The sequence below is a fragment of the Gavia stellata genome, chromosome 2 (assembly GCF_030936135.1).
Source record: "Gavia stellata isolate bGavSte3 chromosome 2, bGavSte3.hap2, whole genome shotgun sequence".
Classification (NCBI taxonomy): Eukaryota; Metazoa; Chordata; class Aves; order Gaviiformes; family Gaviidae; genus Gavia; species Gavia stellata.
The window spans coordinates 91,134,151-91,160,914 of NC_082595.1; the positions used below are offsets into that span (position 1 = coordinate 91,134,151).

At 41.5% G+C, this 26,764-nt stretch overlaps 1 protein-coding gene across 1 annotated transcript; it reads right to left on the bottom strand.

Moving 5' to 3' along the window:
• Positions 1-10,315: 10,315 nt before the first annotated feature.
• ALKAL2 (ALK and LTK ligand 2) lies at positions 10,316-16,160 on the bottom strand. Its single transcript, XM_009818674.2, has 4 exons — positions 15,884-16,160; positions 13,326-13,379; positions 12,728-12,808; positions 10,316-10,380 (listed from the first exon to the last, which is right to left on the bottom strand). Exons 1-4 carry the CDS (start codon positions 16,140-16,142, stop codon positions 10,316-10,318), a joined length of 459 nt encoding a protein of 152 aa, XP_009816976.1. The 5' UTR covers positions 16,143-16,160.
• Between the last annotated feature and the right edge of the window lie 10,604 nt (positions 16,161-26,764).

Here is a 26,764-nt window from a genome sequence, read left to right on the forward strand (position 1 = left end):
TGAGCTGCTGGGGTAACAAAAAGGAGATAAAAGGGTATGGTTGTTTACCTTCACTAAGCTTAGGAATCCTCCTGTAAAGTGATACTAAGTCAAAACTATTTGTGTTAAATTCAGTTCAGATTTTAGAAGTTTCAGCCTTGTGGTATATTTTCAGCAAGTAATCTATTGGCTAAATAATTCACCAGCTCTACTAGGAGGAAAAAGCTGATTGATTGATTGATTTTATCCTTAGTGGATTTCTTTTGGAGAAGGGGAAGGAGAGCACCATGGTATTTTAAAAGAATTTGTAGAATACAAGAATACAGAACAAGAATTGCCTTCAGGAAGGACAGTTGCACAGTACCGTTATTTGGGTTCCAAGAGAAACAGTGAACATAAGATGAATACCCAAATCATGTTATCATACAGATGACTAGGCTCTTACAGGTTTACAGTACCACTCATGAAAAATGTAGTGTTGAATGAAAAAATACAGAATTGACTCCTCCTTCCCCTCTCCCCCACCACAGCTTATTTGACTTTAGGTAACAAGCTTATACCTAAGACTAAATAAAAAAAATCTGCTATAGTATAGTTGTATCATCTGTCAAAGGATGCTGACTTCTGCTAAATCTAGAGAAAACTTCCATGGGACTAACTTACTTATACTCATTTATTAAGTCATTATATAAATTACTATTTTCCTTTTACAAGGAAATTTTCCAGAAAGTTTTTATTTAACCAGATTTCAGGTGTCCTACTACAAAAAGATTTATATGAATTTAAACTCCCATGTTAAGTGATATGCTGTGATCTGATTTCAGTTAGAGGAACCACAGAGAAGCACAGAGTTCCACGCACGTTTACTGCAGGTGAGCAGCTACGTGAATCCTGTAGCAATAGATTCCTTTAACTACCAATTTTTCGGTATACATGTATTACTTCCATTGAGAAATGAAACTTTAGCATTTAGTGATCGCTGAAAGCAAATACAAAATACGTACTTCTCACTTCCTAATTACAGCCATATTCTAGGATGGGATTTTGTACTTCTGCCATTTTTTTCTTCTAAAGAGCTAGATGCTGTAGGCTCTTAAGTGTGAATTTCAAGAATCCCAGCTCCTAGCTGTTTCTCAGGGTGGGGAGGGGTTGGTTTGGTTTTGGTTTTACATTTTGTGGTTTGAATTGAGGATAAAATGGAAGCTAAATGCCAGTATTAAGATAAAAGTATCTGAGGTTCATCTACAGATCACACATAAAAATTTTCATCCTGTTTGAGCCATTTTATTATGATAAGTGGATTTGATGTCTGATTTAAGGAAGAAAGTGAAATGTGTATCAAGGCTTCTTGAGTAAGTGTTCAGTGACTCAAAAATTTTATGATACTAAAATGTTTTATTGGACATTTAACGATTATATTGCCTTGCAGTATCATGAACAGACTGCAGATTTTTTTGGAAAAAAACCCCAAACAACCATTTGTCGTAAAACAGGATTCAAATTTATAATGCTATAGAGACTTGGAGCAGCCTTGTGGTCTGGGCATTTTGCGGGACTGGAACACACAGATCTGTCTGTCCTCACAAATCCATAGAGTGTCCAGAGTACTGGACTTCTCTCAGGTGGGTGTCCCTTTCTTTCTTACTCTACCAAACTCTTACTGGAAAGAGGTTTAAGTGTGGATAAATGATAGTAGCTACTGGAAAATAGTTTATTTATCAAATTCTGGATTCAGTGAACAGAAAGCAAACTGAGGACAACTTAATACCAAACACTTTATTACTTACGCTTGTTATTTACAGTATTTACATATTGCACGTTTGCTGGAATGTTTTATACATTTATTATATAAAGTAAATTAATGGCAGCTTGTGTTTGTGTACAAAATCCATGCTCCACTGTCCCAAAAAATATGTCTACTTGGAATTACGTTCCTGTTTGTCATGCAATTTGTACTCCTAGGGTACAATGTGACCCCAATGCAAGTCTGTTTTAACCAAACTTTTAAAAAATTGCATAAGCATGAAGGGTATCAAGTGACCACAACTACTGTGGAGCAGATCTGTAGTAGTTCTAGGTATACAAACAAACATTCCTTAAAATTGTAGAATTAAGCAATAGAACATCAATTTTCTTGGTGAAATATTTGTGTTTACATAATTTTTGGCAGCATTACACATCAGTTGTAAAGTGTGTTTTTAAGTATGGAGCATCAAGTACCACTGGCAGTTATGCTACTGTAAAGAATATCAATCTGCAAACTGTTGACGACATACAAAATGCATGTTAAAAGAATTATGGGAAGTAGTCTGTCAATCTGCAAAAATAAATCTCTTGTTCACAATGGAATATGTTATAAAGGTAGTAAGTTCTATTTCCCTGTTGGTTTCCAAGGCACTTCTCTTGGTTCTTGGTGTTTCTTTTCATGGTAATAACATCTGGTGGATTAAAAGAAAGAAGAAAATTGCCTTTCATCATTTTTATGTTCACATACATGTGGTTAAGAATGTATTTATCATATTGAAAATAGTAAATAAAACTGGAGAATTCAATAATAACTTTGGAAAGATCCAACAGTGCATTTCTGATTTAGCTCAGTTTAGTTCATATCAGCCTGACTGCTAAATTAATGTTTTGTTTGTTAATCAAGGCTGAAATTTTGGAAATAATCCCTTTTTTTGGTGGCTCACTTTAAGTAGACAGATTGGAAAATGCAGTTCTACCTATTCAAAATATGCTCATAGGTGTGTTTAGCCTGTTCCTATGAGTGCAGCTGTGAGGTCAAACACTGAATAAACCTCAAGGATAGTATTAACAGATTGCAAATTTCTGTCTCAGCATCTTGGTGTCAGGAAGCTGTTGATATGGTGTTCAGGAATATAAATCTGTCAAGGTAAGGTTTGAAGGATCTAGAAAGGATTTGATGTTTCATTGGGCCCATTAGTGAAGAAACTTGGACTCGTATAAACAAGAAACAAATAGAAGTAACTTTCTGAGATTTGGTCATATAAATAGAGCCCCTGGGATGTGCAAACACTGAGGCAACACAAACTGAGTAGGAGCTGCAGTGGTTCAATTTGCTGCCCATTCTATTAACTTCCCATAATAGTTTATTGGAATGAAATCAAAACCATTTCTATGACACTGGTATCAAAATCACTGGTACGAAATCATAGGTTTCCACATTGCTTATGCATGTATATTGTCTATACTCTAGAAATGTTAATTCAAAGTTTGAGCAGTGAAGGTTTTCACGACCCTTTTCCCCCACACCTTTAAGCCTTCTGAGAAAATGTAATGTAATTATCTCTGTCTTTACACACCTAGAAATCTATCCTCTCTCCAGTAACTTCTGAGCCTGTTACCTGCAACCACATTTTCTAGACAGGTGACCATTGAATGTTGCAAGTGTGTCTACCCAGTTTCATGTGTTTCTCAGACAACCTGTTAATGCCCTATTTTGAAGTAAAAAATGCACTATGTCTTATTAGTCAACAGGAACTGCATGGGTGAAAGATGCTGCTCTTACATGTGAACAGATTCAGCTGAAGCTTGTGTGTCTCATGGACACCAAAAGACCATGTGGGAGATAAAAAACAGTGGGTTCTCTGATACTAGAGTTCTGCTGATATAATTTTTCAGTTAAAACTTTCATGTTGTCTGTCTGAACATATGTCTGTCTTCCCCATGATCAGAGTGAATTCTCTGATATTTTAAGTTTCTCTACATTCTCTACTGCTTAAGTATAATTTGTAATAGAATCATTTGAATGCAAAGTCAGACAGACTTGACATAATCCATTGGAAATCAAGCTATTGGTGCATGCAGAAATACTTGTTAGTAATATTTAAACATATTAGTTTTGCCATTTTTTAAAGCTATTGGGAAATGTAATAATGTTACAGAAAAGCTTAATGTAATTCAGGTTTTTTCTGGCTTTGCAGATAGGACAAATACTACTATTTTTTTTTTTTTAAATGTCCTTCCTTAGAGGGGAAACTGATGTAAACTTTCCTTTTCTTGCATTTTTCATGTTTGTTTTCTATATGTATGCCCCTACTGTACCCTATTTAAGCTGTGATGTTTAAAAGTGATGTTTAAAAACAAATTAACATGCTTTTGGTCTGATCAGTGTATGGTACAACCGACAAGTTAAACACTGAGAATTTATAGTTTTTTTCATTACTAATACTAATGGGAATATGCAGCTCACTGAGGGTGAAAAACTGGAAGTGGACAGGATGCTCATTTGTCATCTCGTCTATACCTGCTTTTGTATGGATATCTGATCAAAAGCTGTTGGTCTTAGATTTGCAGTGCTCAGCTAAATTGCAGTTTTCTAAATCCCTGGCATGTTCAGAAACCCTTGGAAAGGCCTCTTATTTTTAGCATTGATCAATCTAGTCTACGCTATATGCATCAGTCTAGGAAAATTAGACTGGAATTTAGCTGAAGGATGGTGGGTAGTTTTCTTAGTGGGGATCCTGCATGCTATTTGACTGCAGTTTCTGTTGAGAACATAGATAGCCATACAACTCCCTTCTCTTTCACTCGATTCTTAGTTTTCCTTTGCTAATGCAAAGAAAAAAAACAACAAACTAAAAACCAAAACACAAACCCAACCAGCAATATTAGCTGAAAGCAACTGAACCATACAACTGTTCCAATTTTAAAAAGCACACATGAAAGACATTGTAAAGGCATATTACAGCTTTCCAAATTTGATTCTAGTCATTACCTGTGCATAATGGTAGAGATAAACTCTGTAAGAAAAAGCTAATCTATCGAAGCATTTAGTGATTTAAATATTAATATAAACTTTAAAATACTGTGCCAGTAGGGTTTTGTAGCAGAACATCCGTGTGCTACCATGAAAAATTCCTTCCCCAAGTGTGAACGCCCAGATGTAAGTCTGCTCTAATGTGAGCATCAGATCAGAGATCTGTGCATTGAAGATGATAAAGCTCTTAATGTTACATCTGGTGCTAGCCACAGAGATCCCCTAGTAAGGAAAACTCAGAATTGCCTCTTGATAAAGTTGGACTATGCGACGTTAGTAACCATGTACGCTGGCTGGCTGTTTAATTCACAGCAATAGTTCTGCTAAAAGTCTTGAGTTACCTTGGGAACTACTTCCTGTCACCAAGCAGAGGTGATTGAACATGTCATGGAAAGTTGTATATGATGGATCAAGCTGTACTTTCTAGACAAAAAGGGTCTTCCTTCACTGAATAATATGCAAAACCCACATCTTAATTCCACCTTCACTTCTTTTATGAAATGAAAGTGTCTGACATTTCTGGAGTGCACTCGATGTTAGTCTCAATAAGAAACTGTGTGAGAAAGAAAGCAATTAAGGGCTGTTGTTTCCATTGCTTGAAAACACTTGAGACACAACTTAAGTTAAAGCCAGAATATTATTTTGGTTTAAGAATAGTTAGAAAAAATGGGCATATAATATAGTGTACACGAGTGGGATATTTACTGTAGTATTTCAGGTTTCTCTTTATGCATTTAAAATTTCTAAGTTAATTTTGTGTTTTCAGCTTTTTTAACACACTATTAGTATAGTCAATACATTTTGAGGAGTTCATACAGATTATTCCGAGTTCCAGAGGAAATTGCAGTTACCAGTGTGCGTTAGCTTATTAAGAATTCTAGAAAGAATCTTTGACCTTCGTATGTATATGTATTTATTTTTGCCCTATCATGTACTTTAAGCAAGAAATACTGTTTCTATTGCTTTTCCTTTAAATATTGTTAATGATATCTGTTCTAGGAAACAAGGAACTGGTAGATTTTTTTCGTACATTTTTTACAGTATATAAAGCTCATTTTCTCTGCTCAGCCCAAGATTCCTACTACTTGCACTAGTCTTGTATTTATTAGTGTAAAATTGCTTGTGTCACTAGTTTTATTTTGTTCATTTGAAGTAACTGTAGAAACTTTAAAAAGTTGAAAATACACAGATACTTGTCAGTACAGTAGTTAGAAGAAATCTTCAAAATGGAAGTATGTAATCATAGGTGATATTGCAGCCCTTAGTCCTTGAACTACTCCTTATGGTACAAGGAGGTTTTAAGCATACATTATGAGATCACTGTTGGTCTCTAGCAAACACTTAAAGAACAGGTAATGGAAAAGGGAGGGCACCAACAGTAGCACCTGCAGTTTTCAAACAAAAGCAGTAAAATCTGTATGACTGTAGCCAAAGTGATTGTGACAAATGCTGTCAAAGAGGCCAGATTTTCCGATTTATCACCATCTGCCACAGGAAATCTACGAGATCTGAATTGGGAACTTTAGGTGAAGACTTCAGGAATCTTGTTCCTGACATTTCTTACCTGCTGCAGATATGGACAACATAATGGTTGTTGGATGCTGGATGTATCTGCATGGGGTGGAGCAAAGCAAGCAGGGAGTATGGGTACTATGAGGAAACTGGGAGAAAAATGAGGCTGAAGGACAGAACAAAAAAGAGTATCAAGGACAGGACTCTAGCATAGCTGCGTTGAACATGAGAAGGAGAAGGTGTTACAGAATGAAACTAGTCAGAGACAGTGCTGGTGGCAACCAGGGAACATGGCCTGGGTTGCTGATTGAAAAAAAAAAAAAAAAACTACTGAGTGATATGGTAACACAAATATGCTGCTCTGGCTTCACTCATGCCATCTCAACAAGTAAAAGGGTTGTTACTGGGCCCCTGCACTGCTTTTATCTGTGGGACAGGCAAATGTGAACATACGCTCTAAAAAAAGAGAAGATGGAGCCCAGTACATATGTGTAGGATAAATGAGAAAAAGTGAAGGCTCCATAAGACACATTGTATCACACATACACCCCACCCCCAGGTACATACTGTGGTAGTAATAGATGCTTAATTGCAGCTTTTGCATCTTAGTTTCTTGTTTGATCTTAGCACTGAGTTTCAACGTCTTGTGTGTTTTAAAGCTATGATAGTCCAAAATGCATTTTAAGTACAAATAAAAAACAAATCTGTCCTTTTCTTTCTTCCCTCCAAATTGATGTGTAAACATGGACAGATGTCCATGGATCTGGAAAATGCACCAAAACTACTAGTTTCCCAAACAAAAAAAGCAATAATTCATCTATAGCCCAGCCCACTCATAAGCCTCCAATGAAACAAAAATCAGCTACTGAGCAAAACAAGAAATCTGATTTGTTGGGGGGAAAAAAAAGTAGGTGTGGATAATTAAGAATGTGTTATTTTACTAGTGTATAATACAGGAGTTTAAAAATATTCTTTTAAATGTATTTGTCATTACCTTTAATATAAAAGGTCAAATTCTACTTGTGAATTTAGACCTTTGTGGAGTAGTATCATGTAAGAAAATTTTGTTATCTAATATTCAGGAGTTAGTCTGAGCTTTAGAACTGATACTAACTAGTAGTCTTACGGCAGAAACTGGAAGTGTTTACCTATTGACAGACTATAAATAAACTCTTTGTACACTAGGGAGCCATCTTAAGTAAGAAATGGCTTTGAATTCTTGTCTTGTTAAGTGTAAGTGGTACTATGTTCAAACCTTGCAACTCTTGAAAACACCTTGGATTAATGATAACTATACACTTTGTGGAGAAAAAGGATGGTTTGATAAGTGGAAAAATACAAAAAGAACCCACTTTTCTACAGCTCAGTCCATGAAATGATGAAAACAACTAAAGTCTGCATTATACTTTTCTGTGAGAGGAGATATCTTACCCCCACAAATTGAACTGATGCAGTGGAAAAGCTTTGAGGAGAAAGGATGCTTAATTTTATTGAGACACCTGTGGATCTGAAGGCATATGTGGTAGAGAATAGCCTTTCTTTCTACTAACAGAGGTTGCTTGAGAGTGCTGATAATTATTTGTGTCTGTGTGGAGAATAACAGAAGTGGGGGCTTGTTACTCACATTGAAACGTGCCTGCTACTTGACCAAAGGAGTTGTTTGGCAAAATGAGATGGTCTTTTTTTTAAATAGACTCCCAGCTTGAGATGTGAATTACTTTAGTTACTGTTCACTCATATTAGGAGCTTGTGTTTACATGATAGAATGTAAAGATACAGATAAAACTTTCTAAGGAAAGGGAGAAAAGAATTCCTTACTCTGATGTATCTGCTTATTAGTATTGGCAATAACATTATTCACCTATCTTTTGCAGGTGAATATCATTATATAATAGCTAAGTTGTTCCTCGCTTTCTGGATTTTACAATTGAAAGGTTGAATCCCTGGCATTTCTTCTAGTTAGATCAAAGGATTTGCCTATTTGCTAACTTTTATTTGTCCTAATACTATATGCAATTGTTTTCACGACTCCATCCCTGAACACACAATGTGTGAATAAGAGATTCCTCTCCATGGCTGCATGTTTCAAATTAAGGCAAGTAATGTAACAGTTATTGGACAGCAGAAACATTCTGCATTGAAGCTGGGCTAGTTTAGGTTTATTTTAGGAAGTCAGGCAGAAAATACTGAAAGAAACATTGAGGAGTTTAGTGTAAAGTCAGGATGCTGAGTTACGTCTAATGATTTAATATACTACCTCTGCCCTCGCCACTAGAAAATTCTTTTCTAATGTCTAGCTGGAATCCCCTCTTATTGCAAAATTAAACAAATTATGTCTTATTTGTCCACACCGGATAGAGAGAATGGCTTGTAGCTGCTTTTTATGAAATGGAATGGCTCCATCATGTTTTCCTGCAGTCGTCTTTTCTTTAGATGAAACAATCCCAATTTCTGTTAGCTGGTCTTATAAATTGAGTTTTCTAGGTCTTTGGTCATCCATGTTGCTCTTTTTTGGACTCTTACAAGAAGCATTCATATGTCTTTATGGTGTTCTTAATTAAATACAGTATTCCAGCAACAGTGATTATTTCAGGTGGTTTATAAACAATTATTCTATTTATAAATTCCAGTATGTTTTCATCTTTTTTCAAGTATGACATTGTTGACATGCTTTGTTTGTGATCCACTACAACCCCTACATTTTCTACAGAACTATCTGTCTAGCTATTCACAACTTGCCATGTATTTCTGCATTTGATTACTCCTGAATGACTTCGTAATTCTGCTCTTTCCTTTAAATTTTATCCTGTTTTTAGACTATTCAACTTATTTTCCAAGATTATTTTTAAATTCAAGATTGTACTCTATCATGGTTGCTTCTCCTACACTGTCAGCCGTAAATATACTGTTTTCTATCACCCAAGTTGTTAATGAAAATATTGAACATTACCATACCCATAATGAAACTGTGTGACTCTGCTCAATACATTTTTCCAGTTTGACAGTGAAGCACTAACAGCGTACTTGTATATTTTTTCCAGACATTTTTACATTTACCTTGATCACATATCCCTAGCTTGCCTGTGAGAATGCTGTGCAAAACAGTGGCAATCCTTTAAAAAAATAAACCAAGATGCTTAACATTTACTGCGTTTTCTCACCGACTCTCTCCACAAGAAGATGTGTATTTTGTCACAGAGTTAAAATATCTTGGTTTGACATTCCTTACTGACAAATCCATATGTGTTATTATTTACCCCTTTGTCAGAGATCACGTCTTTGTCTCAGGTAAAGGTTAGGAACAGAATGTAAATCAGTCCTTTTGTGTTCTTACATGTCAGTTTTCTAGCAATACAGATCATTTGGAAGTACTTTTTTGGTTGGTTGGGTTTTGGTTTTATTTTGGTGCATGGTGAAATTCCCAAAGTATTTGTAGGAATTAGAGGTACATCTAGGCAAAAACAGAGGGAATAAAGCTACTCAGATTTCTTGGGATTTTCATTGTGTTCCCCTCTCATGTCTAAGGGTTTAAGTTAGTTTATCAATGCTACTAATAATGCATTTTAATTGAATTACTACGAAAGCACCTGCAACCTATCTGCACTTACAAAACTTTCATGTACATAGCTATGTATACATTAACTCATACTAAAATGTGCACCATAGATCTACAGCTGCACACATAAAAGGGCTGCCGCTGCCAATACAGGCAATTGTGTAGTGAGTCAACTCTTGAAAAATAAGCTACAGCTGTTATATTTTGTTCTGTAACAACAAATTCACTATCTGCTAACTGTATGCTGCTATGAATAATTCACAGCTGATGCATATGGACTTTTATATAATGACTTCCAGTAGGGGGTACCCTTTATTTATTGCCAATATTTGCCAGATTAAGCCACTTACTTCAGGTACTCTGAAAGGGAAATATCTTAGCCAAAGGACAATTGTTATTACACTCCCATGAATTTTCATGTATGAAACACAAAATCTACTGCTCTGCTATGCAGCAGAATGTCATTACTGCTATGAAAAAGCTTACCTTTATCCTTCCATGCACATTGGGCTTACTGCCAACCGAGTAAGAAGCCTGGCACATCTTTTATAGTCTGTCATGAAAAAAGAGCATAAATAGATCACTAAAGTAACCAATTTTGCCTTTAAAAATCAAAATAGATAATGGTGTGCAAATTATTGTCGTAATAAAGTTCAATGAACACCTTAGTTTGCAACAGTATGGAAATCAGCTCCTTAGAAATGGAGCATGCAAGAATTGCGTAACTGAAAGCCATGTCTAATGGCACATGTAACTACGCAACTGACTTCTGCGTACGTACTATCTATAAACAAGTAGCATGAATGTGCTTGGAGTGTCTCCAAGTGTATTAATGTATGAAAATTTATACATCTGTGTCTGTGCTTAAATGTGGGATCTAAACCTGTGACTGTAGTCTTTCCATACTAGAGGAAGAATAAGCAGTGCTCATCCATCTTTGAAATCCAGCCCTCAGTGACCAAATCTATCAACTTAATATTAAGTAATGCAACTCTCCAATAAATTTTCTTCCTGGAAAAACTGTTAAATTAGAAAAATAACATCTCCTAGTCATAGGAATATTAAGTCCACCCCAAATAGGTGACATTGTACAAATTCATTTATAATTGTATCAAGTTTCATATTAAAACTAGTAAAATTGTTTTTTCCACAGTAGGCCTATTGTTAGTAGTTCTTATTTTAGGTACCTTCTGCTTTTTGATGCATTCATAATAAGGGGCAGAACCAATGCAAAACTAAAAAAATTAAGATTTTTTTTTTTTTTCTTTAACATGGCAGTTTTGTGAAAGTTGGTTATGGACAGACAGCGGAGTAAATAACTTTTTAGGTGCCAATGCTACTATGCGGTACAAAGTGCTAGAAGGTGTGCCAACAAAATGCTTTTGTACTGGCTACCATCGTGTTGCAGCATCACAGATGCTTTTAATTTCTTTGTTGTTTGGCCTTGTGAGTTTCTACACAGAATGAACAGTATTACCTGAAATCAAGATATTATCAAAAAGTAACATCATACCGTACATGAAGAATTAAACCAGGTTGTTTACCTCATTTTCCTAAAAGTAAGTTACTTTAAGGAGACGGTAGTCAGTCCAGTCCGGTGACTGATGTTGATTTTGATTAGGCATTATTTCATTAATGAGTTACTACATCTAACGTTTCCTAGAGATGCAATGTTAACAATCCCTAACTGCTACAATTGCCATTCATACAAATTATCCAGACATTATATTGGTGGGTATGTCACCTGTCAGGAGGAAAAGGCTAATTTAGACTTTAAGACCAACTGGTCTTTAGCTTCACAGCTTGGAGTACTCATTTGTGCTGAGTCAAATGATGTTTGTGTTGTGATCCTTATGAAAAAGATATGACCACTTGCTTGTTCAAAACAGACTAGTTATGAACAACTTCCATCTCCATCCATGAAAGCAGAACGTGATGTGGATAGCCATTATCTATAATTCATTATCTTTCCAAGGTATTCCTAATCTGAAGCCTTACAAATAGGGAAAAAGTCTGCAATTCTTACCAAATATGCCTTTAAAATATATTGGGCTGAAATATTTATTAATATGCGAAACTTGGAATCTGTAACTCTTGTTTCTATTCCCAGCTCTGCTACTGACCCAGCTGGTTGACCTCAGATAAGTAAAATAAAGTGTGCTTCCATTCTGAAAAGGCTGTACTAAAATAGCATGTGCTTACTCAACAGGTCCACCTCCATACGAATCTGGAGTCACATCTACTGACTGATAAATGTCAATGTTTGATTTTTTTTTTTAATTCTCTGTGCTGCCAACACTGATGAGATTTCATAAGCTGAATTTGCTTATTTGTGTGAATCAGCACTTTTTTTTTTTTTAACTAAGCCAAAAGTTACACTTTTGTAATTCACTGAAGACAAGGGTTGCAAAGATTCATTGTCAACATCTCTGGTAGGTGGGTAGCTGAACGGTCAAAATATAAATTGTCTGTAAAATATGTTCTACATAAATAATCAATGAAAAGGAAATAACCCCACCTGGATTTCTGATCCTGTCTTGAATTTGCAGCACTAGAAATTAAATATGAGAGGTTTGCGAGAGGAGTCATGGATGCCTATGAAAAGCAAACACCTTTGATTTGGAACCAAAGAGGCATATATATCAGTACATAAGGAAGGAGAGTTTACAGCCATTCCACGCAGTGTATTTGCAGTGAAAAGGTTGTTTTCATTTTCCTCACTGTAATGCTGATGCTGTTCTAGCAACGCTGTAAAGTGTACTTAGTATGTTTTAGAGCACTCCAAATTCTTCATTGCATGGAATGTATTCTAGCATTGTATCACCACTGGTACCTCATAGCACTATTCAATTTTATGAGTTTTCTGTTGTTCTACAAAAGTCTCTGGTTTTGGCACTTACATGCTGGGATGGTGCAGTCCCTTGTATTGTGATAAAGCCGGTGAAAGTGTTTACTACATTTTGGGCTAAAGTAGAGTGGACCTGAAATAGAAAGAAAAAGCAAGTTATGAGTCAGCACAGCTCACAGGAAGAAGAGTGCAGCTTATAGTATCACAGAATCACAAAATCATTAAGGTTGGAAAAGACCTGTAAGATCATCAAGTCCAACCATCAACCAACACCACCATGTCCTGCAATGCCTCGTCCACACTTTCCTTGAACACCTCCAGGGATGGTGACTCCACCACTTCCCTGGACAGTTTATTCCAGTGTGTCACCACTCTCTCAGTAAAGAAATTTTTCCTAATATCCAGCCTGAACCTCCCCTGGCGCAACTTGAGGCCATTTCCTCTTGTCCTGTCACTTGTCACTTGGGAGAAGAGACCAACACCCACCTCTCTGCAACCCCCTTTCAGGTAATTGCAGAGAGCGATGAGGTCTCCCCTCAGCCTCCTCTTCTCCAGACTGAAAAACCCCAGCTCCCTCAGCCGCTCCTCATAAGGCTTGTGCTCCAGTATGTATGTGAAATGATGGATACCAATGCAAAATTAAAACATACCTGTTAAATGCTTTAAGAACTTGTCTTTCATCCTCAGATCTCTTGGAACTATTTCTGTTGGACAGAAAAAAGAAAAGTCATTCTGCTGCACTGGAATTATGCTTGCCAAGCATAGTATGGGGAAAGGGAAAAAACTCTGTCCAGCAAAAATCACCACTATGTCTTGACAGATGCACAGAGGTCAAAAGTCCTTTGCATACAGTAGGCTAAATTGGAAGCATTTGTTTTACTTAAGAAGCCACTGTAAAATGCACTGTGAAACACACTCTGGTCATGAAACAAGTAATGTCTGTTAGGTGTGCAGTCATTAACGATGATGACAGTTAACGAAGAGTCAGATTTTAGCTCTCTATGAATTGCATTACCAGGTTTATCTAGATATAAATTCTTCCAGAAATTTTAGTTCATGGTTGCTCAGAAATTGCATATTCTGCTAGTGGTAAAGACCCAAAGATATATTCAAGTTTGGTTTAGTGTCTTCTAATTCTCATATGCAAATGTAGCCACTTTTTGTCCCAGGTATGTTTGTACAAGCACTGTCCTGTTGTAATCATGAAACTGGATTGATCTACTTACAGGAATCTTTTTTTTCCCCCCTCTAGCAGTAAATAAAATTCACAGGAAATGATCCTAAGCAAATTGCTCTCTTCTGGCTCCCTACGTTTGTGGTTTACCGCCTTGCGTTTTGTGTTCAGCAGATGGCAAAATGAAACTGGTTTACTGAAATCCATTTTAGCCCTAACCCTCGCTTGTGTCTTCCTGATTTACAGCTATCTTTGATTGCTTTCCGTTACAAACTCTATGCTGATAGCTTAGTGCTGATTGTGTATGATACACTACATGGTGCTTTATTTATTTGACCATAAATGCCTGAGCAGCTTTTTTCATTCCCCTGGCACCTCTTATTGGATATAAAGCAGAGAGCATTTCCATCCAGATCTGATTCACTTGTGAGGTTAGACACTTCTCGAAAGTCATTCTTCATTTACTTCTAACTTTAGTCAGTGTAAGTAAAATTGACCTTATCATTTTTGACCTAATTATGTCATGAAGAGCATTAAAAACACACATGCTTCACTCAGAAATTTCCCGTGGGACAGGCTCACTGGGAAAGTGATGCCAATACTGAAATGAAAGACTCTAAGCAGTAGTTCCTTTTCAGAGTTGCTGGGAATAAGTCCATTACAATAACAGAATGAAAAATCCTGCTTAGGCATCAGCGACATCACTACCAACTAATCTGCTCTGAAGTAGGTTTATTATTTACATAGATAACTGTTCAGCACAAACCAGATGTTTCGCACCAATATGCTGATGCAGGGTGGCCAAGAACTATGCCCGTGTTCCACATTGAGATTTAGAGTTGCGCAGATCAGGGTTCCCCACTTAGTCTAGCCTCTTTAACTTTTCAACATTTATAAAACAAAATGTTCTCCCTATGCTGATCTTAAAGTGGAACAAAATTGTCTTCCATTGTATATTCATTAATCATCCAGATGGAGAAGTAGCATTTTCATGACAACCACCAACAAATGCAAATCATGAGGATATTTGAATATGAATGAGAATGAAGAAAAGGTACAATGAAGCTTTATGAGATCAATAAAGGGAAAATAAATAGCATACTAGCAAAATGAAAGCCAGTTTGGAAAAAGGTGAGTAGACATCTGGTGGAAAATATTCAGAAAGTCACTTTCAGTAGGAGGGGTAAGATGAGCAGCAGTAAAGCTGTAGGGGTTTGGGAGTGACAGTGAACAGTAAATGAGACATGGCAGCAGGAGAAGCCAAATTTCAACTGGATGCACAGAAGTACATCACAAAACTGAGCGGTAACTATCCATCACTGTGTGGCTTAGTACAACTGCTTCTGAACTGCTCTATACAATCCTGAACATCTTACGAACAAACCTGGGCTTTCACCGGGGGTTAGAGAAGAGCCATTCAAATGAGTAGAAGGATGACTGCAGGGGTGTCCTGAAGTAGTCATAGCTTGTACAGTGACAGAGGAGTACTTTATTTCAGTCCCTAGTATTTCAAAGGTGCTACCTCCGGAGTACAAAAGGGACTAACAAGCAAGGCAAAAAGTTTAATGAAGCTGAGCTGCAGGAAAGACTTAAAGATGTGAGATCTCTAAGGACATACTATAGTCCTGCAGGGGAATTCTTGCTAGGGTCATTTCCAAGAAAAACTTAAACTAAGCACATTTTAGAAAGCGGTAAACTTCCAGGAAAAAAAGCATTTTCATCCTTTATTTCTTTGATCTCAGCCCATTTCAGTCTTTTGTCTTATTAATAGGTTTTGTTCAAAGCCAACACACAGGAAGTCGGACTTTCAGTCAAGTACATTATCCAGAGAGTAAGAGACTCTGAGATGTGAATGGAGTTTTTCTATTCCAAATTCGCCATCTGTGTCAGTTTCTGATACCAAAGGGAATCTGCAGGTATTTTGAGCGGTGAATTCTTGATATAAAATTAGTAACCTGATGTGATATCTGATTCACCAAGGCACCCTATAATAAAAAAAAAAAAAGATCTCCTAAGTCATGGACTGTGACTTACCAACTCTCTGCTCGTCCTGGTATCCTCCGTAGTCGGCCACTTCCCTTCGATCTAAGCTATAGTCGTGCTTGGAGAAGTACTGCACCCCACCGTCCTTCTCCAGGTGGTACCTTTTCAGTTCCTGAATGATCTCCATGATCAGATTTAAGAGACTTTGCCTGTCCTTCAAATCTGCGGAGTCAGTTTTCTCTTTGCAATATCCTGCTGAGAGCATTAAGAGCACCAGCCCCAGCAGCCCAGGAGACCTCAGTCCACTCATTGCAGTCTGACCCGATGGGTGCACGAGCAGATGAAAAGGAAGGATCCGCTGCAGTGGGAGACCTCCTATTTCACTGGAAGAGAAAAACGGGGGTGGGTCGGAGGTGGGGAGACTCGGGGGGGTGAAATCGGAAACATTACAGGAGGAAAGCGCGGAGACCGCTTCGCGGGTTACGCAACGCGGGAGCCCAGCCCGCTCCGGCAGCCCCGCGCCGGGCTGCGGGGGGCCGGCAGCGCGGGGATGCGCCGCCGGGGGAGCGCCGCTGCACCCCGCGCCTGGCAGCGCCCCGCTCAGCCGCGGCGCCCGCCCGCCTCACCGCCCCCGGGGAGAGCCGCCCCAGCGCCCCGGGCAGCGCCCGCCCGCCCGGCAGCCTGCGCCCACGGGGGCCCCGCGGGCGGACGGGCTGCGCAGCCGCGGAGTGGGGCGAGGCGAGGGGTGCCGCGGCGGGACCCCCCTCGCCCTGCGCCCTGGCGGACCAGGTCCCCGCTCGGGACGGGCTGGCGGCGCGCGCCCGCGGCCGCGGAGCGGTGCGGAGGAGCGCGGGTGAGGGGCGCCAACTTTCCCCGAAGTTTTTTGCCGGGGAGTCGCGGCGGCTGCGCACCGAGCGAGCCCGCAGACCCTCGCTGCGGGGCTCCGCGCCGGGGCTGCGGGCAGGGGCGGCGGGACCGGCGGTGCGCGGCCGGGGGGGCAGCCGGCCGGGGGCAGGGAACGGCAGCGCCAGCCTTCTCTTTCTCTGTGCTCTTCCCCTCCCAGCTCGAGGAAGGGGCGCGGGCGGCCACGGCCCCCTCCACAGAGAGTACCGGGCAGCGGCAGCCAGCCGTGGCGGGGACGCTGCCTCATCCCCGGAGCCGCTCGCCTTCGGACGGCTAACCGCCCCCTCCGCTGGCTGCCGGGGGCGGCCGGCCCACGCACACGGCTGCCCCGCGCTTCGTGGGGCGGCTCTCCCCTGCCAACTTTGGCGGGCGTCCGGCGGCGCCCGCCTCCCGCCCGCAGGCTGTCACCGGCGTGGCCCCGCAGTGCCGCCGGCCCCGCCGCACGCCGCGCTCCGGCTCAGCGGGGCGGGAGGGGTGGGGGCGTGGGGAGGGAGACGGGGAAGAAGGAGGGTTGCCGGCCCTTCCCGGCCGCTTTACCTGTCTCTCGGTCCCAGAAGCCGAGGTGTCTTCCCCCCGGGAGCCGCTCCCCCGGCTCTCCCCCGACGGCAGCAGCCCGCGAGCGGCGCGGAGTCCAAGTTTTCCGCGGCTGGCCCGCCCGCCCCCCTCCCGTCCCTGCGCTCCCGCCGTATCCACAAACTACTCCATCGCCGCCAGCCCCAGCGCAGCCGCTTATATAGGCTATAGGACGGACATGAGACGGCAGATAGTATCGACTTGGAAGTGGGTGGAAAACAATAAAAGTCCACTTGGCAACCTCGGGAGCGTCGCTGCTTGCACAAGCCCCCCCTTCCCGCCCTCCCTTCCCTCCCGCCCCGGTCCCCCCCGGCCCTCCCCCTCGCTCGGCTCTCCCGGGCAGGGCTCAGTCACTCCTTCGCCTCTCTCCGACGTAAGGAGACGGTCCCAAGTGTGTGTGTGTGGAGTGGGAGGGGGCGGCGGCGGGAAGATGGGATGGGGGGGGGGGGGGGGGGCGCGCCTCGCCCGAGCCTTTAATTAGAAACGCGCTGAGGAGCCTCTGAAATATTCATGGCCTTGGCGCGGCTCCCCGTCAGGCGGGTCCCCGGCCCCGCGGCCGCAGCCGCCGCGCTCCCCGCCGTCCCCTGCGGGGGGCCGCGTGGCGGGGGCGGGCGGGGAAGCCGCCTGTTTACCGGGAACTCCGGGCCTGGCTGCGGCGGGGAAGGGGAGGTGTTGGGGTGGGGGCGAGCTGCCGGGGAAGAGGAAGGCTATTTTCTGTTCCCGCCGACCGGGAAGCTCGCGGAGAGGTGGCTGGAGCGGGGTCTGGGTGGAAGAGGCGGGCGTGTCGCCTTTCTCGCCGATTCTTGGCAAGGGCAGTCCCGGGTGGCGCGGCGCTGCCTGGAAGCGCTCCCAGCGGGGCCGGGTGGGGTGAGGAGGAGGAGGGCGAAGGCAGTGCCACCGGCAGGAGAGCGCTGCCGGCTCCCTCAGCCGCCGGCTCCCTCAGAAGAGGGTGACAGCCCGAGCGAAGGGGCGGTGGAGGCGTGAGGGAGCCGGCCAGCGGGCCGACAGCCTCCTGGAAGCGTTGTGCTTCCCTGTAAAAGCGAGACCCGTCCTGCGAGAGCCGCCTCCCCAGAATACATAAGCTCGGCCCAGATCCTCCGCTGCTCTCCCCGCGGAGCCCCTCGGAGCGTGTGGAGCGGCGGGGGGTGAAACACGATCCGGCTGAACTTTTCTGTTTACTTTGATTGTGTGGATAAACCTCTCCCTTGGCAGCTGAAACGGGCAAATACGGAGCTGGATTGCGTGGCGGGCGTACTTCCCAAAGCCCGAAAGACGACGGGGTGGGAGCGGGAGGCGCTCGGGGCCCGCCTCCCCAAGAGGCAGCGGCGGCGGACCCGCGGAGCGCGGCCGGTAACGGCGGGCAGGGCCGCCCGCCCCGCGCTGCCCCGATGGCCGGAGCGGACAGGTAGCGCGCGCCGCCGGCCTCTCCTCAGGCAGCGGCAAGAGCGACCCCCAGCGGCCGCTGCCGAGCCTGGCCCCGGCGCTGCCGCCGCCCGCGGCCAGGCGGCGCTGAGGGGCGCGGCCGCCCTGCGGGGCCCACTACCCGCGCGCGAGGGAGCGGCGGGCGGCCGTTAACGGTCGTCCCCGCTGCCCCTCGGAGGGGCCGCCGCTTCCCGCCGGGCGGAGAGCGGGCAGGAGGAGCTGTACGGGTAGACTTCTCCGAGCTGTCAGGCAGACTAAAGGAAAAATGATGATTTCCGTTTCACGGCGCTCCCCGTATGTCTCTTATGTGATTGTATTCCCTAACTACCGTTTTATTATTTATCTTTCCTTTAAAAACAACATATAAATGGCACGTATGTCTGTTGCTACAAAAATCTTAGCCCATGCTGTCGCAATGAAGTTACTAAGGAAAAAAAAAAAGGGGAAAACACACAACATGATGAAGGAAGACACCCAGAGGCAAGACTGAGCAAGAACGCTTTGTCAGGGGTCCAGAATCCTACCTCCTCTTTGGCTTCACGGTTTGTTTGCAGTCACCTTCAGACTCAGGGAAAAAATAAATTGAATGAGCAGTTCAACAGTGAGAAAGAACGGCCCTTTACATGGCATAACTCGGTATGGCTATATTTACAAGTTAGTCATACCAAATATTGACACATTAGGGTCACCTAATGGAGATAGGGAAGATGGAAAACGAGCCAGGTAGTATACAGCCTGGTGTTCTGTTTCTACAATTACATTTCAAGTAGTCCTTCACCCAAAGTAATCTCTTTGGAAAAAGGCAAGTACAGTTGCAGAACTGGAAGAGGTGTTCAGGAAGTCAACACCTGGATGGATTCTCCCTTAGCTTACAACTCCAATTTCCATGTCATTTTTGGTCGCCATCCCTTAAGGAAGGAGCAGCCTGTGTTTCGAGTACATAGCAGTTCAACTCAGGAACGTCAGGCTGCGTCTTTCCTAGTAAGCTGGATGTACCCAGACATGTCTGTCACGTCTGGCATGAAGACCAGCGGGCATGGAATGACTTGCAAATTGTTGAATAATATGGTTTGTGTAGCTTTGTTCCATTTGAAGAGACAGTGGACATTATCAGAAACTGCATTAATCCCTGTTAGGAGGTAACTCCATCATAAGTCTGAGAATGGGATAGCTGTCATGGTCCAAAGATACACCAAGGACAAATTAACATCATAGACAATTTAATTCCAATGCTCAGGAATATTCCCTTTAAATTTACAGTTATAGACATGGACTCAAAGTACAATGGAGATATTAACTGAGAGATGAGGTAGATAAATAAACAGTCTGTTGCCTTTTTATACATGCAGAAACTGAGGCAAAGGTCTATTCTGATTTGTTTACATTGAATTATACAAAGATATGTAATAGCTCCCGTGACCTCAATGGAGTTAGTTGAAATTCACACTGGTAGATTTAGGATGATAATTTAATGTTCCAACAGGTTACATTTTCTCAAGTACGTTTTCTTAGGGCTCCTTCTAAGCTAATCATCTAGTTGCTGACCACCTAAATGCTACCAAGCTCCTATTCTGCATATATATTGCCAAAACTGCGATCCCCGAGACTTCCACCCACCCTCAGTCTGACTCCTGAGGCTTCTAAGGTGAGTGGGTGCACTGTTTGCCATGACTGCTCACAGGTTCTTGGACGTCTTCCCTGGATACCGGGAAGCTCTTGACTCTTGTCAACACTAGGCAGCCAGGATGGTGAAGAAGGCGTTCTTCTAGGATTTACAAGATATAAGTTTTAATCCCTTCAGGCAGAGATGAAAGATGAACACACCTTCCCAGCTAGGAAGAAAACCTGCTTGCTTTCCTTGAAAGAAGGCAGAGAGGGAGATGTGAAACCCAGTCTCACAAAGCAACATGAACCTGGGAGAGCAGATCATTAGAGGTAATGCTATACGATGAGTATTTTGGCTTGTTCTGGAGGGGTAGATTTCATTTAAAAACACCTGGTGTGATTTTTTGTCTTATTTTTACAGGACGACAAGTTAGTGAACTCCTCTGCAATCAAAATCTATGAACAGATCAATCTACAATGTTATTAAAAATGCCCTATCTTTAAAGTAAACATCATGATCCTCAGAATAAGGACCTTGTGAAGTAAGCATGCATGAATGAGAAGATCAAATGGTCAAACTTGGTGGACAGTTTTAACCAGTGTACTGTTCCATGTTCCCTTGGTGGTTATGAAACAGAGGCACTACATTTGGGATTCAGAACAAATGCCAGGCGGAATTTCTAGCTTTGTTAAGTAACACACATTAGTCACTGTTTTCACCAATTCTATTCTATTATGTCATGCTAAGACAGTAAAGGAAACATATCTTGACTTCTTTTACTTACATGGTGTACGTGAAAATAAGAAAATGTGTTCTCTTCAGTTCTGTCTTCTAAGACTGGTGAAATTTTCATGCTAAGAGCCCTACAGTTTCAAGCGTGCTCTTGTTTCAGCTGATTATAACAGACATAAGGGTTCCTATCTATATTTAATAAAAGCAAGTGCAACATTTTCTGAAGTGATTGCAGAGCATAGCTGATTGTTTAAATCAGGCTCATAACCAATACATGAACTGTGTGTATGCTTAGGAGAAAACTCCAATGGACATTCATATGACTAGACCATAAAAGTGCTTCTTGCATTGCTCTTTATTGACCTCAGAACCTCAAAATAATATTTTGAAATACATTCTTATATCAACTTACAAAAATCTTCAAAAGTCAAGTTGCACTGTTGGTTTAAAAACCAGACTTTTCATTCCTCCCAAAAGAAAAGCAGTATTTAATCTTCAGTTTACATGTCAATCCCGCTAGAGATAAATATGATGGTAATTCTGTTGGGTTAATTGAGTGGGTATCAGTTGGTTGACACGGCAGCTGGACTTCCAGAATATTGACCACACACATGGAATCTACATGTGTGATAGTTCCTTTTTAAATCTGTATAGAAAAATATATAAATTGCATCCAACAGATGATACTTTCCAAAATCTGTGATCCAAGTTATGAAAATGTAGAATATGTTTTCAATATAATGTATTGTAAATAAGTATAAAATAATATTTATGCACCTGGCTCGGTCATCTCTATGAGCCTCCAACTCTCAGAGGCAATGCCCAATGACAGCTGCTGGGGAGAGTAAAGATGAGGCATTAAGAATTCCTGTAGCACTGAAATCAGCCAGAGAACATATATAACTAGAACAAAAACTTCAACAGATGTTAGGAGTATTAAAGCCAATTGAGCATTTTAAGGGCTTTCCCCACTTCCTACCTGATACAAATGCCAACAGGATTAAAATCCCATCAATCATCACTGCAACCAAAACTGAAGAAGTTTGATACAGTTCCCAAATGTTTTATCAGTATTACAGCCCGGGCCAGACTAGTGTTTGGTAGAAAGTTTAAAAAAAAAACACAACAAAAAACCCAAACCAGATTTCTGGCTTGAACTATTGTCTGCATGTAAATTCAAGGCTAAAGACAGCTCTGGGTTGGCTAACGCATCAGTTATTGAGCCAGTTTCAAAAATATTTTCAATCGGCTTTGCAGTGCTCCACCAATGCAGCAGTGCTGCACCAATGCAAAGCTACTGTGTAAATCCTACTGAACCAGCAGGAGGAAATTTAAGTCTTAGGAGAACAGTCTCACTTCTTTTAGTGGCCTTTCATGGTCTTCAAAGTACCCCCTGAAATTTCCATAGACAACCCTTCTGGATTATTCCATATTTAGATTTTCAGAGATGATTTATTTTGCACAGTAAAGATAAATGCCCCAGTGAAGCAAGTCCAACCTCTCTTGACTGTAGGCTATTGCCTATAGGAGGACACTAACATAGACCAGACCCCTAACTTTTAAGCAGTTAAGGGAGGGTGGGGGGTTAATCCCATTCTAAGAAACTATCTTTCAGGCCACAAGCAGTTCTATACGTACTGTGCAGCAGTGAGCCTACTATATGTGTGCTCACTGTTGACTCCTATCTATTCACTTATATAGCTGCGCCTGCAGAAGCTGCCTTTCCACGTCAAATTAAGATTATGAGTAAAAGCCCTAGCTGATGTCTCATTAGCTGACAGAGTGCATTACATTTTCTGGCTTGCTCTGATCTCTCTGTGCCAAAGGAAAGAGGATAGCTTCAGTGTACATCAGAACTCGGTAGTTCTAGAGACAGAGGAGCTTCCTCTTACATTCCCAACCATGGTTCTTAGCTTGAGGAGACAAGTGGGTCACGTGTTTTTTAGAGCTCTTGCTGATAAATGATAACATGTTTTGATAGTATAGCCTAAATTTGAGAATGTTATCTCACTGTGTGTTTACACCATTTCTTAAAAAAATTATGCTGAAAACCAAATGCCATCTCAGGCAACATAAGGATATCCCATATGACTCACTATCAGCATTTGAATGCTAAGCACAAGCATCAAGAACTTTAAAAAGCAGAGGTATCTTTTTCCTTCTGCGAGTCATCAGCAGGCAGGGATGCTGCTCATTCAGTGAGCAGGCCCTGTGACTATCTGGTGGACAGCTGGATGACTTTTTACAGATCAGATGTAGAGCAGGCCCGGCGGCAAGATCATGGTCTAGAAACTGCTTGTAGGCAAGCATACTCTTTGGAAGATTGCGTGCCTACAAAAGCAGCTAAGGGACGGTGGGGGGTTAGTCCAATTCTAAGAAACTGTCTTTCAGGCCATAAGCAGTTCTATAGCTGCTGTGCAGCAGTGAGCCTGCTATAAGTGTGTTTACTGTTGACCAGGGGTTCTCTCCTTCCAGAAACCAGCATTGCAGTCCCAACTGTACCCGGGCAGCCTCCTCATGACTAACTTCATAATGAAATAAGCTGCCTTCCAGGGTAAAGGCAGAAAGTTTATTCAACAGCAGCAGAAGAATATAAAGAGAAGCCTATAAAGAGAAGCCTGCAGATTTAGGATTTTGGCTCCTAGCCTTTTTTGATTGTGCACTTGAAGTGATATAAAGAAATCATCCACTAGCCCAGGGCTGTGAATGTTGTCTCTTCTTGCATGGAAGTCTGCTGTCCTTTAGAGGAGAGAAAACATCCTGAGTCAGCCAAACTGCGGGAAGTCCAGGACCTGGCATACACAGCCTACATCTGCAGGAGTAAATATAATGTGCTCAAGAGCATTCATAAAGTCTGTGGCACTTAAGCCAGCTGACACAGCATAGGCCACATCCATTATGTTCATCCTTCTTATTGCCTGTAAGAGGACAGCCTTACACAAACTACTCATCAGGAACACTTCTGGGGCTGCCTGGCTTCCCAACAGCACCCAGGAATCAATCCGAAGAGTTGTCACAGCCTAACCATGTGCCAGGGACTGCTCTAACAATTTAACAGTATCAATGGCTGGGTTGCAGTGCCAGGAACCCTCCCTGGCAGCATTCAGTTTTGTCTTCTAGCACAGGCACAACTAGTGGGTCCCACCCATGTTGCAAGGGATAGAGGCAGCTGCAAACCGGACATCCCTTTGGGGTCTCTTACCAGTTGATAGAACTGACAGGAGCTTTTTTGCATCATGCCCGAAATTGGCATAAAATAAGCATCGGAATCTGGGAACTGCAGCAGCTTCAAAAAACATCTTCAAAACTTGAAATCAGCTTAGAAAATAGTTCCGTGTCTTTATGGTCAGACAACTGTGCACAGCTTCCACTGGAGGCAGCAAAGAATCAATGTAAATTGGGCAGAATCACAGTGAAATCAGCTTAGTTACAGAACAGAATAAAAAGATTTTTTTTTTTTTTCTTTTTTCCCCTCATGTGCATTGTCTGTATAAATGCAAGATCTTTTGGATCTTGTATGACAATGGACCAAAATTGTCAATATCTTTAGTTTTAGCCCAAAGGAAAAGAAAAGGTTAAAAAATAATTTTGTATGACCTTTACAAGCTGGTCTTTCTCTTAAGACAGAAAATGACTTTGCCTCACATTACATTTTTTTGACAAGCTATAACATACTTACTGAATATTTCACTACTGCGATTGCTTTCTTTAGCCTCTTTCTTGACTTGATTTTCCCCCCAAAATTACTAGTCTATTTTTTAATGGAGAAATTTTCACACATAACAGAATAATACCATTTTGAGACCAGTGAAACTGTTCTACTCATTTGAGGGGCTGGTTGTTGTTGTTGTTGTTGTTATTATTAACAACTTTTTTGTCTTATTCCAAGCTAAAATGTCAGGTTTTTCCAAGTTTGTCTCACAGAACATTAATGCCAAATGGTTCTGAAACTGAAAACTGACTTGGATTTGACATTCATCACAAAATGGGTCCATTCTTCAATTGTTATGGGTTATTTTATTATTGGTGTTTTAGTGTCATATTCAAAAAATCACATTGTAAAAGTCTGTTCTACAATTGTCACTCTAACTTGTTTCTGTTTAGGCAACATAAATGAAAGAAAAACAACAGGTATAGCTATGAGAATACCTTATGTTGCTGAATTAGTACCTATTTTTTATCCTAAAAGATAAAAATCTAATTGATGATTCACTATTTATGTTATTCATTTAGATTTTACTCTGAGCTCAGCCTGGATAACAGAAGCAGTGCAATTGTTTTCACCTTTTCCAGTTGGCATAGTCATATGGGGAAGTCTTCATGCATTTTTATAAAGATTTAGTGACAAATACCACAAGGGAAAGGTTTCTGTCTTAAAATGTTGATTTCCAATTAAAATATTCAACCAAGAGGTTATTTCTCTTGTATGCAAATTTTATAAAATGTTCTGATATACCAAATAATTTGTCTCTGTAATTAAAGGAATGCAGAGAGACTTCTGTCACTGCCGTCAGGTACTGCACATAGATATGGCTATTTACGCCAATTTTCTTACTTATTTTGCAGTGCTAGTTTGGTGGAAACATCACTTCGCTAGTTTCAGTTAAGTCAGAAATTGCAGTCAGATGTTTCTGTTAGAGGCTGTCATAGAGTGGGAATGTTCCCTGGTCAGTGTTGCCCAATGCAGCTGTGACCTCTGCAATTATTCTCTTCGTAAACACAGGATTCAGAGTAAAAAAAACTCCCTCGTTTCAGGCAGAGCTGTTTCTGTCCTTTTCTTTGTCCATTCCTCACTTGTTAGAGGAGCAAGAGGACAATACTCAAAGGAAAAGGGTTCTGACCATAGTAATAGGGATTAGGAGCTAGGTGAAATCTGGAACGTCCATTCTCTGAAAAAGTCCAACATTTCAAAACATCTTTTGATTTGAGGCAACCTCACAAACAAATAAAAAACCTTCAAAAATATGGATGGTGAAAAGTAAATATTAAAAGACTTTCAGGAAGTCACAGAATATCCTGTGATTTTTCAAAAATTAAATGGTGCACCCAGCTAATTCGAAAGTGGGAGCACTCTTGGGAGTTCCCCTGAATTAAGACTAGCACAGGGAATGTGTGGAACAGGATGTCTAACAAATCAAGTCTTGAAGGGCCTTCCAGGGTCTTTAAAGCTTGGATCTAACTAGATTTCCCAAGGCTACTATGTTCTTGGCTCCATGATGTCCTGCAACTCCTGACTGTGCCAAGAAATTTGATCTTGAGATTGGCTGTTCAGTCTGTTAAGTCCCCAATTGCCTGACTCTGAAGCAATCTGTTTGGTGCAACCTACTAGGGAGCTGTGTTTGTGATTTTTCAGAGGTTGACAGAAAGTAAAATATTTCCACAGAACTTTGTTTTCAACAAAGGAGTGCTCCTCTAATGAAATACTGCCATGTTTGAAAACATCTTACTAGCTCTCTTCATGTAGTAGGAACTTCTCAGTCTGAGAAACTGCGTGAAGGAATAGAAATTAAAGGCGCATGATCTGTTTAGAGTATTTCTTAGTAGCGAAATGCTAAATATTGCTGCTTTTTTTTTCTACGAGAAGATAAAACTTGCTGTGTTCAATAAGAAAATGCTCGTGTAGGCAAGCAGTTACCTACTGAACAGTGAGGCATGAACAAACATCAAGAAAAAGTTCTGATTTTTATGCTCATGGC